Here is a 16,436-nt window from a genome sequence, read left to right as displayed (position 1 = left end):
ACAGCAACAAATGAAATCAAACCTATTGAGACCCTCGCACACACAATCACATGAATAAAAACTCTGCTCTATTATTCATTTGTTTGCCATCAGTTCTAATGTTGGTATTTTCACAGTATACGCTGACCTAAATGCACAGCGTCATACTCCATTCTTGATCCTCTTTGTATGCCTGCCGTGCACACACACATGCACACACGCACACACACACACACACACACACACACACACACACACACACACACTGTTCTCTCAGCTCCAAAGAATTTTAAACCTCCCAATGTCCTGACATTATTGCATTTTTCATTGGTATTTTAAGCAAAGAGTTGTGAGGTCTTAGAAGACGGCTGGCATTAATTCTTCTGAAGTAGACGGATTCAACTTCTCCCTGCAAAGAGGCTTAACACAAAGTTCTCCCACACCTCCAAATGACTGAACTTCACTTTTCTCACATATTTGAGTGGCCCCAAGAACAATAGACCATGTGACTGGCGCTATTTAATGTCTAATCATTTGTAGAGCAGAGAGGCTCCGGACATCAACATATTGGGAGTAAGCAATTAGTAGCTTATAGCTGTTACTGAAGACTTTACACCTCAGATGACCTGTGAGTTCCTATCATAGCAAGAGTCCGTGCCATTCGCTGTAGAGCCAACATGGAGATGCTAATTGCTGAATTTTTTTCTTTTTTTTAAATCTCCAGTCTGATCGACTATTGTAATGCCCTGCTTTCTGGTCTTCCTAAAAGGACCATTTCAGGCTTACAGTTAACCGGTACTACAGAATTCGCCAGCACGTGTCCTGACAAAGACCAGAAGGTGGGAGCACATTGCACCAATTTTAAAATCACTGCATTGGCTCCCCGTGTGTTTCAGGATAGATTTTAAGGTTCTTTTGCTGGTTTTTAAGTGTCCTAATGGCCTTCTCGTCTCTCAGAGCTGCTTTTACCCTATGAACACTCATGGGCCCTGAGGTCCTCCGGGTCTAGCCTATTATTCTGAAAGTCAGGACACACACATACGGTGAGGCATCGTTCCGGTTTCACGGCCCCCGTCTGTGGAACAGCCTGTCGGAGCACCTCAGGGCTGCAGAGAACGCTCATGTTTTTAAGAGCAGGCACAAGACCCACCTTTTTAATTAATTTTTTTATTCATATTTCATTTACCTTTTGACTTAAACTATTTTATTTCCTTTTTAACTTTTATTTTATTTTCATTGTTTTCTATAATTGCCCCCTGTTGTTTACCGGCACTGTGGCGCAAAGCAGGCAGAGAATGACAATGACGTATTTCCGGGTCACAGATAGATATAGAAAGAAAAATAGATCCACTTCCAAAAGACGTGCCTCCCGCGCCTACGTGGAGGCCATGTGACGATGGTTATATCTATTGTCTATTGTACATTGAGCAGAGAGAGAGCAGCATGGCTGCGGCGTTAACTCTGATGAAGAGTACAAAAAGTCTTTGGAGTCTGGAACATGCTATTTTTGGTACAGTAAAATATTTGTTTTTTTTTGTCAAGCCCGTCGCCTTTGGCAACGGATTTGGAACAAGTAAGCTCACTAATTCCTCACGGCTCATGAAAGCAACTCGCCTATGATGAGTAATGTACGTAAACAATGCTACCATGACCAAGCACACCAGCGTGATAAGTTTTGAAAAAATGTGAAACTTTCAAACATCTTCAAGCTTTTTTAAATATTTATTTACAATAACTGTGTACTGTACTGGGTGTTTAGGCCACAAAAAAACCTACAAACAATAGTTTTGTACTGTCGAGTAATAAGGGTACATATGGCCTCAAATAAAAAAAGTGCTTCAATGTAACGGACAATCGGCTATATCGGCTGTCCAGGTTGGAAGAGGTCTTGGAGTCTTTCAGAGGAATTTCTCCATGCGTATTACACTGATTCTTGCCAGTTTGGCGATCAAGCCGTTGGCGTGCGTGTTGCTGTGCGATGAGGTCTGAATAAAGCCAGCCTTTCTGAGTAGGGAGATGGCCCCCGTCTGTGGCGAGCTGACATCCAGCACAAGACGAGCGAAGCCCTGCTCTTTGCAGAAGTCTAATGCCCGCTGGGTCAGCTGGGAACCCAGCTTCGTGCGACGCCATGGGAACGACACAACCAAATAGGACATTTCTCCGCTCCCGTCGGCCGAGGATCCCGTCCCCATACCGCCGTTCAAGTTGTCACGATGGTCATCTTCTTCCACTTTCCTCCGCCCCATCACCATCACCATGCCCACCACCCTGGACAGCGTGCTGTCTCCCACCTCTGCCACCCAAAAGCCATTATTCGGGTTGTCCAGGTAGTTGGTTTGAATGTCAGCCATATCTACGCTCAGCCTCCTTAGCATGTAGCCCTCATAGATCTCGTGGCAGCAGAAGTAGATGAGCCCTGCCCACGCTGCGCCAAAGAGTAGCGCCTGGAAGTAGGAGCTGCCTCCGAGCACGTAGCCAGCCACAGAGATGCTCAGCGCCACACCCACGTGGTCTGGGTGGCTCATGGACTTGAAGAAGGCCGGGTATATGTTCTCGCGGACGCCGTCACAAAAGAGCTGTTTCACCACACATTGATCGGAAGGCAGGTATTCCCTGATGGTGAGCTGGACTGAAGGAGGGAAGCAGGGGGGGAAAGCTCAGCGATGCTAATCTGTGTGCGGCTTTAACGACATTCTTGATGGATTTTATGATATGTAACCTAACAACATCACTCTTGTTCTACTAAAGCCATTTCTATTCCAAATGGATCCAAATCGCAAATGTATACAATATGTGAAAAAGCACAAATAAAATCAGCATCACATTGGTTTTGTGTAGGATCTTGTGATGTGAATAAGACCACAAATGCCTCACAGAATCCTATGTTATATCTGGTCTAATCAACAAATTTAAGACAATTCATCAAAACTTACGGTTCTTTTTCTGGGCCATGATGACTCTTTTTTTCCTTCTCCTATGTTTTCCGTGCACTAAGACCTTCTCGACGCTCTGCTTGCCTCCAAACATGAGCTACGGCTAATCAGCCAATTACAGAGAGGATGTGAATTACTCAGAACAAATCCCCCTTACACCTCCCTCCCAACACAAACACACATTGAGATCATCAAATGAAACGGCTGCCTGAGTGGACACGCTTCAAATCAAATAAATCAGTGTTGTTTGGATGATGGGATGTCTTTCCAAAGTTAATTATCTCAGCTGACGAACTCTGCAGTCAAGGAGGATGAGCACAAATCCCGATTAAATTAAAGCCTGATGTGAAATCAGTTTGCTTGTGCTTTTTTTCCCCCAAGTATTAATGTTAGATGCAGAACACTGCCTTTAAACGCACCATAGTGAAAGTTTATATGGTGACACACACGTCCAGTGTCCATGTCTTCTGTAATAGCGTTTCTCTCTCATGTGATCTAATTTGCTCTGTAGAAGAACGGCCTGTAGACCCACTTAAAGCAGCAGAGTCCTTCATGAATGTGGGAGTCCTGTGATTTCGAGCATGTCTCAAAGTCTCTGCAGCAATCTCACAATGACTTTGGGGGTTGCAATCACAAATCAAAGCTCCTATCAGTCAGACAGTCGGCCCAAAGTCTCAAAGACACACAATAATTACAAACTTTATGGCATGTTTACGGCATGAGGTTTTCAATGCACAGACTACAATTTGGTCAAAATGATCCTTGTTAACACAAACAAAAACAAAAACAAACAAAAAATTGAAAAGATTGGAATATGCGTGGCAGTTGGCGGTATCACTTTACAAAGAAATACATGCAAACTCACCAACTGCTATTATCCAACAGCATCTTTTGAAAAGCCTTCATCAGCATAAATGTGACTTTAAAATGTGATATATGAAGTCATGTGCCCCAGACACAGTATCTCTGTGGTCCATTATTGTTGTTTCAGTTGTAAAGTACATATAATATCCATGGCTACACTGAATACTTAACACGCATGTTCGCTGTTTTCAACCGATTTCAGAACACTGAAACAATAAGTGTCCTTTTTCAAAACCTTTGCTGACACATTTTAAAATGTTCATGTAAACATTATCAACGTTCCTGTTCCAAACCAAACCAGCCAGATTTGTATTTTAGTATAAGTAAAACATTTATTTCCGTGTGCCAGCAGAGGTGGGAGTAACTCACATACAGTACAGCATGTCAAAAGCAAGTCTCAAGTCATAACGTTCAAGTCTCAAGCAAGTCCTTGTGGGAAAAAAATTAAGCAACTCAAGTTGAGTCAAGTCATTACTTGGTTCAGGGGTGTTAAACTCATTTTTGTCCTGGGACGCATTGTTGTCATGACTTCGCTTAGAAGGCCATTAGAACAGTTAAATGTTTAATCACCAAATCATATTATTACCATCACACAACAAATTGAGGGATAACTAGATTTGAAATCCGATAACAGGATAACAGTTTGTTCAAGTATTGTTTAAGTTACTGTAGAAGAAGGGTTTGGTAACAGAAAAAGTACAATATCTCAACATTATTGTTTATTATTATAACAATTTGGAATTTGGGTACAGATTTTAGCGAAAATCACGGAAGTTGACAAACATGATTTGCTTTTGCTGGCCACATAAAATGATGTGATGGGCCACATCTAGCCCCCGGGCCTTGAATTTGACACCTATGATTTGGTTGAAGCAAGTCGCAAGTCAAAAGTCATACAATCTTGCTCCAGTCACAAATACTGTATATTGGAGTGGTAATAAAATGTGTTTTTCCACATATTTCCCCCCATAAATCATAACATTAAAAAAAGTATTCACACTCTATAAAGGTGACATGAACAACAACTGAGATTATGATTGATTGAATTTATTGCACTGAATTGTTTTTTAGTTCTATTTTTCTCAATTGTATTTCAAACTCAAGTTAACTGAACAAACTATGCTGTTTATTTTGTGGTGACAGCCTTGTAACTCCGACGGTTCTTAAGAGACCACAATTAAGCAAAAGCCAAGACTCTTTTTTGTTGGTCAAATATAATTAGATATGTACCTAATGGGCCAATGGGCTAAATGTTGCCATCCTTCAAAAAATAAAAATAAAAAAATAAAAAAATAAAGAATGGATAATGTTAATTTAGAACCACTTGACTCCGGACAATTGACAAATTGTCATTAGATTACATTTTACGCATGTTACATATGTTGTGGTCTCAATTTTAAAAACACAGCAGATGACATTTTATTGGTGACACTTCAATAAACACGTTCAGTAGTGTAAAAAACTAATCTTATCCTATTAAAAATAATTTTTAAAAAAATGAGGTGACAATGAAACAATGCTGTTTCTGAGGCAAACCACCAAATGTGAAGCATAAAATATTAGTTCAGTGATCCACATTTATCTTAAATGTAGATCATATGGTATATAAGTAAACATAATTTTTTGACTCAGTAAGATCTAAAAACAAAACGTATTGAGTGCTTTGAGCAGGACCTACAGTTGTATGTTTCACAGATAAGAAGAGCACTCCTGCATTGATTACATTGCTTGGAAACAACATCAATCAGGCTGTGATTCAACTAAATAAACACCTTTTAATAAAAATGAGCTGAAAGCACTTGGGCGCTGATTGGCCATTGTCACGAAACAAAGTCAGAGTCAGTAAGTTGCTGTGGAAACGAGCCACTGTAGACAAATGGTCTGCTTGGTATGCTTGTCACACTGTGGCCGCATTAGGAGTCTAAACCATTCAATTCCTCCTCATACGCAGGCATCATTTAAACACACTCCACACAACTTCAACTTCAGCCCACTTGCCCAAAAACTTTAGAACTGAACCTGACTTGACTCCAAAGTGCATATATGCAGGTATGTCATGCAAAAACACAGCACAAATATCCATTTAGTCCAAATGTCTTCCATTACTTTATGAATGCATTTCTCTATGTGCAATGAAATGTCTTAGTACTGATGGAGTGCTTTTATCTGTGAGTGCTCATCAAACTCAACTCGGGGTGGGGGGAATCACCTGTGATATTTTATTTTTCTATGCAAAGGGCTTATGTCTTGTTTCTTTCTTCGTTGAATAATTTTCCTTTGTCACAAATCTGTATCGGCCTGCTTCTTTGGAATTTGCTGAGGCAAAACTGATGCATGGCGCATAAATGCACACAGTCCCTCAAAAGGCTAGCAAGTGTGTTTGGAATTCTACTGAATAAAATCAGAACACCAGGATAGAAATACAGTGGAACCTCTAATGCAGGGTTGTAAGAAAATGTTTTCTCCAATGCCGCATACTGAAAAAAATGAAGGCTCCAAGGGCCACTTTAAATTTTTTTTTACCTTTAATATATTAAACATGTTAAAATTCACCCATCAGTGCAGATACAAATATGCTAATCAACTATGCATTTATGTACGTACTGTACATTTATTTTGAAAAACTGCTTCATCACAGCTTTCTGTTAAAGGTAGTATTTTATTGGATTTGGGGGTTGCCTGCAGCCCTGTGTCCCACTGGAAAAGATCCATCCCTGCACTGAGCAGCAGCAAATTCCAATCTCGACATTCACAACCAAAATAGGAACAGCAGACAGTCTTTAAAGGAGTGAATTTCATAAGGATAATTAGCGTGATGTTTCACTAATCTGACCTTGCGATTCAAACTATTTTCTTTGGATACTAAATTATCTTTATTCATTGAAGGGTTATAAATAACATTCTGTCACTATTTTGGTTGTAAATAGTACATTTGTGTCTTTTCATATCAAGAAAAGCTCTACATAAAACCAATATAGTGCGGTGAAAAAGTATCGACCCCCTTCTCAAATTCTTCCATTCATCGCATTTTCCGGACTGCTTATCCACACTAGGGTCACGGGTGTGCTGGAGCCTATCTCAGCCAACTCTGGGTGTGAGGCGGGGTACAGCCTGAACTGAACTTTAATGTTTAAGATCATCAAACAAATGTAAATATCGGACAAATGAAACCCAAGTGAACTTAAAAATGCTGTTTTTAAATTTCATTTATGAAGGGGAAAAAAATAAAAAATTCAACGTTACCTGGCCCTGTGTGAAAAATTAATGGCCCCCTAAACCTAATAACTGGTTGGGCCATCCTCAGCAGCAACAACAACTGAAATCTAAGCGTTTTCTAGAACTGGCAATTAGTCTTTCAAATATCTTCCTTGTAGAATTCTTTGAATTCAGCAAAAAAATTATGGGTTTTCGATCATGAATGGCCTTTATAAGGTCATACCACTGCATTTCAATCACATTCAAGTTTGGACTTTGAATAGGCCACTCCAAAACTTTCATTTTGTTTCCTTAAGCCATTCAGAAGTTGACATGCTGGTGTGTTTTGGATCGTTGTCCTGCTTCATAACCCAAGTGCGCTTCAGCTGAGGTCACAAACTGATGGCTAACATTCTTTACGGCCCTGGTAGGGTCAACCATGGCAAACAGGTCCGAGGTGAGGGAGCAGACAAAGCACAAATCTAATGACCCCTTATGATGAGAAAAATAAATAGACCTAAGTTTTTCCTTGCCCGGACGCAGGTCACCGGGGCCCCCCTCTGGAGCCAGGTCTGGAAGGTGGGCACCTGGTGGCCCGGCCGGGCACAGCCCGAAGAGGCAACCTGGGTCCCCCTTCTTATGAGCTCACCACATGTGGGAGGGGCCAAGGGGGTTGAATCAGTAAGTCGAATCTCAGATTCAGGAGGATCAATCTGGTTTTCGTCCTGGCCGTGGAACAGTGGAATAGCCCTACACCCTCATGTGGTTCTGATGGCTTCATCAAGCCGCAATCCCCTCTGTATACTATGACCGGGGGCGTCGAACAGTTGGTAAAAACCTGACACTGTCAAGGGACCCTGAATATTTGGGAGGCCCCGGCCCGCACTTGAGTAAACCCAAATCAGGAAACAAGACTTTACTAGTGACATGACTTACTGAAAGAACAAACAACATTCGACAAATGACATTTTGACAATGAATCAACAAGTATTGAAAGAAACCAAGGAACTAAATACAAATAAATTGATGAGACAATGAGGAACACCTGTACAAGAAACGAGTTGCTGGAGGGAGCTGATTGGTTGACGTAAGGTAGAAGGTTGATGAGACCAGGTGGCCACAATAAATAAATGAGCACACAAGACATAAACAACATGGGACCACAGGAAAACATGACTGACTAAATATACTCAAAACAAAACACAGACCACGACAGTACCCCCCAACCTCCTCACCAACCCCCACCCCCTTAAGGAACGGATCCCATACGTTCCCCAAAAGGCACAGCAAAAAAACGTTTTCAAACAGGGTGGGTTCAGGATCCACCTATCAGGGCCAAGCACCAGACATGCAGCTTGGCTGGGCCATTCAGGAGGTCAACCAGGATGCCAAACACAAGGGTTTCTAATGGGCTGTTTAGGTGGACGGCCATGATGACGGACCCAACGGCAATGCAGGGACCAGTCAAGAACGTCGGGTGGCGGCTGCTGGACGAGACCACCGGAGCAGGGTCGGGTGGCGGCTGCTGGATGAGCGCCACCGAACCAAGGACAGGTGGCAGCCGCTGGACAAGCGCCACCGGAGCAAGGATGGATGGCAGCCGCTGGACAAGCGCCGCTGGAGAAAGGATGGGTGGCGCCCACTGGAAGAGCGCTGCTGGAGCAAGGTCGGGTGGCGGGCCGCACAGCGTCCACCGCCGCAGCCTGCAACTGCCGAGGAGCAGGAATGGCAGCCTCCTGCAGCTGCCGGGGAGCAGGAACGGGAGCCTACTGGAGCTGCCGGGTAGCAGGAATGGAGGCCTGCTGCAGCTTTCAGGGAGCAGGAACGGGAGCCTGCTGCAGCTGCCGAGGAGCGGGAATAGGGTCTACAGTCGCTTCTTCAGCCTGCCGCCATAGAGGTTTGAGAGCATAGGATACAAGAGGGGCAGAGTGTACAGGAACTCAGGATGGTGAAGTAGGGAACATGTGTGGTGCGAAACGAGGTGGCAGGTTTGGATGGACATGACTTGGGCTGAGGCGTGGAAATGGGTGACAAATTACGTGGCTTATAAACAGCAGCGGAATGACGTGACAATTTTACTTACCTTACCTTACTTACTTACCTTACCTTTACTTGGGCGCCTCCGTTGACCACCACACGGCGGTCCCTTATACTGTAGATGGCCAAGCGGGTGTCCAAGTAAAGCTCAGAGGGAAATGACTCGCACTTGGACTCGCAGGGATCAGAAAAGGGAAAACGTGACAAAAACTGGCTAGGACGATAAAAACTAGGGGAAAATCAAAATTGGTGTCGGAGTCAGAATCAGAAAGGAGGTTAATTACAGTAAATTGGGGCAATCGTCACAACTGGAAAAATCTGAATCTAAAAAAATGTGGAGGTAAAATGGTAGGGCAGTGTGAATAACAAGGACTTGCAGTCACAGATGAAAAGGACGGCGAGGAAAGAACGAAAGGGCTTAGTGAAAAATGGTAGGTTTGGTCGGCAGGCTAAGGGTGCTGGGAGGCAGATTGGGGGCGTGCAGGGTGACTCCATGTGCTTCCCGCTGGGTCCTTTTGTGTTTGTTTACTCTGTCAGGTTTGGGCTTTTGTGGTGTTGAAAGGCAAAAATTCAGGGAAGCCACGCAGAAGTGCAGGAATTACAACCCCAAATCCAATGAAGTTGGGACGTTGTGTTAAACATAAATAAAAACAGAATACAATGATTTGCATATCATGTTCAACCTATATTTAATTGAATACTTCCCTGAATTGCTCAGTCATTCACAAGCAAAGATGGGGCGAGGTTCCCCTCTTTGTGAACAAGTGCGTGAGAAAATAGTCGAACAGTTTAAGGACAATGTTTATCAATGTACAATTGCAAGGAATTTAGGGATTTCATCATCTACAGTCTATAATATCATCAAAAGGTTCAGAGACTCTGGAGAAATCACTGCATGTAAGCGGCAAGGCCGAAAACCAACATTGTATGCCCGTGACCTTCGATCCCTCAGGCTGCACTGCATCAAAAACCGACATCAATGTGTAAAGGATATCACCACATGGGCTACATCGGTAACTGCAATTTGAAACTCTGCTATGCAAAACAAAAGCCATTTATCAACAACACCCAGAAACGGCGCCGGCTTCTCTGGTCCCGAGCTCATCTAAGATGAACTGATGCAAAGTGGAAAAGTATTCTGTGGGCCGACGAGTCCACATTTCAAATTGTTTTGGGAAATTGTGGACGTCGTGTCCTCCGAGCCAAAGAAGAAAAGAACCATCCGGACTGTTATGGACGCAAAGTTCAAAAGCCAGCATCTGTGATGGTATGGGGCTGTGTTAGTACCAATGGCATGGGTAACTTACACATCTGTTAAGGCACCATTAATGCTGAAAGGTACATACAGGTTTTGGAAAAACATATGCTGCCATCCAAGCAATGTCTTTTTCATGGATGCCCCTGCTTGTTTCAGGAAGACAATGCCAAACCACATTCTGCACGTGTTACAACAGTGTGGCTTCGTAGTAAAAGAGTGCAGGTACTAGACTGGCCTGCCTGCAGTCCAGACCTGTCTCCCATTAAAAATGTGTGGCGCATTATGAAGCGTAAAATACGACAACGGAGACCCCGGACTGTGGAACAGCTGAAGCTGTACATCAAGCAAGAATGGGAAAGAATTCCACCGACAAAGCTTCAACAATTAGTGTCCTCAGTTCCCAAACGTTTATTAAATGTTTAAAAGAAAAGGTGATGTAACACAGTGGTAAACATGACCCTCTCCCAGCTTTTTTGGAACATGTTGCAGCCATAAAATTCTAATTTAATGATTATTTGCTAAAAACAATGAAGTTTATGAGTTTGAACAGTAAATATTTTGTCTTTGTAGCGTATTCAATTAAATATAGGTTGAACATAATTTGCAAATCATTGTGTTCTGTTTTTATTTATGTTTAACACAACGTCCCAACTTCATTGGAATTGGGGTTGTACAAAAAAAAACAACCAAGGTACGTGGATAAATCTAACTAAACAAAGTCCCAAAATAAATAATCAAAGTAACAAAGAAACACTTGAGTAAACCCAAAACAGGAAACAAGACATTAGTCGTGACATGACTTACTGAAAGAACAAACCACATCGACAAAAGACATTTGACAAACGACATTCGACAATGAATCAACAAGCACTGAATGAAACCAGGCAACTAAATTAACAAAACAAATTAACAAGACAGCAAGGAACACCTGGACAAAAGACACGAGTGACTGAAGGGAGCTGATTGGTTCAAATAAGGTAGAGGGTTGACGACAACAGGTGGACACAATACTGTAAGTAAATGAGCACACAAGACATGAACAACATGGGACCACTGGACAGCATGAAACAAAACTAAATATAATCTAAACTAAAACACAGACCATGGCAGGTAATAAATTGTTGAATGCTTTAAAAGGATAATGGGTGTGAGGATTATTTGCAGCTCTTGGTTAGTTTTAAGACAACCAAACATCATTGTTTTAGTTTTACTTAAGTCTATAGCTAATTTGCTCATGTCCATCCACTCTTATTTTATTTAGTTCCTTGTTCACAGTTTTTAAATGCTCATATATAATTATTACTGCTATAGAATATATTTGGATCATCTGCAAAGAGTATGATTTTTAGTTATTGAGGTGCATTAAAAACATCAGTTATATACACATTAAAAAGTTGTGGCCTAAACACAGACCCCTGGGGTACACCACAAACAATGCCAAGGTTTTCTGATGTATACTGCCCCATTTTAACATACTGTTCCCTTCCTGTTACTTCACCAGTCTTCAGAAACCTCCCGACACCCCACTAAATTCCAGTTTTTTTTTCAGTTTGTAGGACTAGGATTGAGTGTTTAATTGTGCCAAAGGTTTTTTTTTTTATATGAACAAAGATACCAATTTCATATTTTTTTCTGATCAAGTACATTAGAAATGTCTTAATTTTCTTCAATTATCGCCATTAAGGTTGTTGTTTTGGTTCTAAAGCCAAATTGGCCTTCGTTTATTGATTGATGTTCCTCAACAAACCTTTCTAATCGAATAGCTGAAATGTTTCTCCAGAATTTTTGAAAATTGAGGCAACAGAGATTGGTTTATAATCTAAAACTGTGTTTGAGATCTTTTTTATGTATTGGTATTACCTTTGTAATTTAATTTTATTTGGAAAATATATTTGTTTATTAAAAGTGAGAGGTCACCGCTATTGATTGAAATATAGAAATTTGTATACAAATTAAAAATGAGAGGTCACTGATGTCAGATTCAAGGGAGATGGCAAACAAAACAAGGCTTCATCACGTCAAAAATGTCTAAAATCTTGTCAACACTGAGATGAGGTGAAGAATGTGGTGAAGAAAGATTACTGTACATTTTTCATCGTCTTAAATGAATTCAATAAAGAGAGTGGACAACACACATCAGTTTACTCAATGTTAAATTATCATTTTATCTTGGAAAAGGGGATGGTATTGAGCATAGCAATGCTTGGGATTTGGAATTTTTTATAACCTCTATTAATCAAGTTTCAAATTCCTCAAGCAACATTGGATTCTGAAAACCCTCAATATCATTTACATTAGTCCTAATGTCAGAAGTTTAACCTCAAACACTACATTTCACATGATAAACCTTCCTGGCAATGCATAGTACAATAAAGCCTTTAATTCAGTGAAGAAGAGTTTGTAGTAAAACTGACAACCTTCTCATCTATTTAAGGGAACACCATTTTAATCAATGTGTATAATAGACTTGGAAAATACTGTGGTTAGCACATACACGATATATACAAATACAAATATCAGACTACTCTATTAACTGGACAAAATCAACAATACTCCCAATAACAGCAAGGTCATGGACTCCTGCAGATAAAATCCCAGAGTACCCTATGCCTATAGGAAACATTAAGTACTTAGGTATCAATATTTCGTCAAAACTCACAGAGCTAACCAATCTAAATTACACACCACTTCTGGAAAAAATCTCAGCTGATTTAAGACGCTGGAATAACTTGCCTATATCATTACTGGGAAGAATAGCTACAATAAAAATGAAAACTTTACCTCAAATAAATTATTTATTTTCAATGATTCCATTTAAGACCACATTTAAATGGTTTCAAACTTTAGATTCTGCTGTAAAAAAAATTTATTCAATAAATAAGAAAAATAGAATCAGTCTATCCACTCTTCAGAAAAATAAACGGGAGGGAGGCCTAAATGCTCCCAACTTTAAACACTGTTATTTAGCTAACCAATTACAATACCTCATCAAATGGTCGCACCACAGTGAGGAGTGTGATTCTTGGCTAGAATTGGAACAAACAGACTGCAACAACATCAAACTACCAAAACTCCCATTTATTTCTACTTGTCTTAAACACCATAAATGTTTCAAGAATCCAATAATCGCATCCACCTTAACGGCTTGGTGGCAAAGTTTACAATCAACAGGATCTCAATTAGCTCCCAGTATGCTCTCGCCAATCTGTCATAATCCAGATTTCGAAATGAATAATATACCCCTTCATTTTAGTACATGGGAACAACATGGAATTAACCACCTACAACAACTATTTAACAATAATGTTTTAGGACATGTGATGAACTGTTCCAAGAATTCCAAATAACAGCCGGAATCTTTCTTCAATACAATAAATTAAAAGCAGCAAAAAAAAAAAGAATACCAACACTCCAGAGCACTCTCCAACTGCTTGTCAAGCAAATAATGAAGCTTCTCCCGCAAAGTAAAATAAATCTCTCAAAAGTTTATAAATTAATTTCATGTACTAAATCAATGCACTTACCAATCACCAAATGGGAAGATGACCTCTCCATGTCTGCTGACCGTAGCTACTGGATACAGATTTGTAACAATACGTTTAGAATGACAAAAAACACAAATCTACAGCAATATAAAGTGCTTCATAGAACACACTTTACTCAGTACACTATGCATAAAATGGGCTTCTCTCCATCGAATATATGTGTGCAATGCACCAAAAATACCCCAGACACCTATTTTCATGCTATATGCGAATGTACACCAATTCAATGCGTTTGGTCTTCGGTTATACAAAAACTCTCGTATATTTTCAACTGCAGGATTCCACTTTCCCCAAGATTGTGCATACTTGGCGACTTAAGCATAATTGACCTCCCTAATAAATATTCACAATCATTACTTGTCGCGTTAGCTACCGCTAAGAAAACAATTCGATTAAACTGGAAAAACAAACTAGCTATTGACATCAATCAGTGGCTAAATCATCATCATCATCATCATAGAAAATATTGCGTTAGAAAAAATATCAGCAGAACAAAAGAATCAATTACACCTATACGTAGATAGCTGGTCACCTTTCCTCAACATGCTAAATCTAGACTCTTGATTCCTTTGCCTGAGTAGGGCTCTGACATTTGACAATAGCAAGACTATTTTCATAGGTGTGAAAGTAAACAAATGAATTTTATATTCTTTGTTGTCAAGGTTGTTGTTGTTTTATTATTATTCTATTTATTTCTTTTTATTTTCACACATTTTAGATCGGTTTGCATGGTGAAAAGACACATGCATGCTGTGGGGATCTTCTCCTCTTGTCCCTGTGTTTGCTGTTTCGGAGTCTGCATTTCACTATTTTTCACTCCTTCCTGATCTCGGGGGTGGGGGGAACCACTGGGGTGACCTCCTGGGGAGTAATAGTGGTGTGATGGTGACACATGGTCCGTGGGTGCTGGAGGCGGTGGGGCCCCACTGTCGCTCCTCGGGCCTGCTTCCTCCTCTTCTCTCCGTTCCTTGCGTCCCGCTGCAGTCGCTTCTTCCTCTTCCCGTGGGGGAGCCGGGCGGTCCCATGCGGGCTGCGGGGCCTGCTGTGGGGTTCTTTTCCCTGCCTGGTTTGGGGGGTCCACCTCCCACGCTCAAAGGGGGGTAGTGAGTGTTGACGGGGGTGGGGGGGGGGGGGGCCTGGGTTGGTGCTGCGGGTCTGGGTGGGATGGCCCTCTTCGTCGGTGGTTGTCCTGCCTAATGAGCCCGACCTGCGGGACCCATGCCTCTTAATCACTTACTTAGCACACACTCACACCATTCACTGTATATATTTCTCACTAGTCACATCTGGGCCCATACACATATGTATGGGCCCAGATGTGGGCGGTTGTTAACAGACAAGGCACTACTTCCTTGTCTGTTAGGCAGTAGTGCCTGGCAGCCCTGCCCCCACCCCCTTGGCTCACTGACCTCTCTAGATTTTAATGCACCACAACACACGGGGTGACACATGGAGTAGGGCCAATGACTGCTAGTCGGGGACCTGGCAGTCATAGTAAGTGAGGTGGGTCTCACTTACTTGCATGGCGGTGCTCCCGAGGCCGGGGTGGTGGCTCGTGCTTGGTGTTGGGGCTGACAGCTCCTTGGGTTCCGCCCCTTATCATTCCCTTGTTGGGTGCCCCTATCGGCCCTCCTTTCCAACAAACGAGACACTCTCCCTCCCTTGGGCTGGGCGGGGACTGGCTGCATCGCGGGCCCTGCGGGTTGGGGGGGCGTCTGGCTCTCCTGGAGATGGAGGGGGGATGGGGTGGCGGGGCGTGTGGGGCGGTGGGTGGGGTGGGTTGGTAGGCTGGGGGGGGTGGCATTGGGTCCCTGTGGTCCCCGCTGGGTGGCCGGTTGTCGGGGCGCCTCGGTGGGGCCGGCCGACCCCCATTGGTCTTTCAGAGTGGGACGTGTCCCGTCCCCGGGCTGCTCTCGGGTGGGCCCCTGGGCCTGATCCCGCCCCTCGATTGATTGGGTGGGGTCCTCAGCCGCCTCGGTGCGGCCACAGCAATTACAGGACACTGTCAGTCATTGTGCATGTAAAAAGGTATCAATTCACTTGCATGTATCCGCAGGCACACACCCCTTACTGCAACAAATAACTAATTAATATGCAAATCACTTGTGTATCCCCTCACTTATACTTTCGTCCTGTACACTTGTATAATTTACATAATTAATGCCACCACTCTTCAGTTGTACAGCCGGGTTCACGACCCTGGTCCTGCATGCTTCTTCTCCTGTCCTTGTCCCGTTCTATCTTGTCCTGTCCTTCCCTCAGAGGGTGTAGCACTACAGCTCCATGCAACACTCATATTTAACGTTTTGTTGTAGATAATGTAATGATTTACTTCACTCATCTTGTTTACAATTATTGCTTTGTCTTTTGTCTTTGTTTCTTTCTCCCTTCTTGAAACTTTGTTCTGTTCGACTGATCAAGTCTGATTCTCAATAAACCTCAATTATAATACCACAGCAGAATCTTAAAAACTCCACTGTGACACAGTAAAACTGTTTCATCATAAAAGGGATACAGATTTTCCATTTTGCTTGACCAAACAGCCGAACAGGACAATAAAAAAAAAAAAAGCACATACACAAAACAAGAGCATATCTAGTGTATTTCCAACTGTATTTCCTAATC

General features: G+C 42.1%; 1 protein-coding gene across 1 annotated transcript; it reads right to left on the bottom strand.

Annotated features, from left to right (window-relative positions):
• Positions 1-1,732: 1,732 nt before the first annotated feature.
• LOC133413418 (probable N-acetyltransferase camello) lies at positions 1,733-2,982 on the bottom strand. Its single transcript, XM_061697813.1, has 2 exons — positions 2,913-2,982; positions 1,733-2,608 (listed from the first exon to the last, which is right to left on the bottom strand). Exons 1-2 carry the CDS (start codon positions 2,929-2,931, stop codon positions 1,878-1,880), a joined length of 750 nt encoding a protein of 249 aa, XP_061553797.1. The 5' UTR covers positions 2,932-2,982; the 3' UTR covers positions 1,733-1,877.
• Positions 2,983-16,436: the final 13,454 nt, after the last annotated feature.

The sequence above is a fragment of the Phycodurus eques genome, chromosome 1, assembly GCF_024500275.1.
Source record: "Phycodurus eques isolate BA_2022a chromosome 1, UOR_Pequ_1.1, whole genome shotgun sequence".
NCBI lineage: Eukaryota > Metazoa > Chordata > Actinopteri > Syngnathiformes > Syngnathidae > Phycodurus > Phycodurus eques.
Note: the sequence above shows the minus strand (reverse complement) of the source record. Positions and strands in the feature narration are given on the sequence as shown.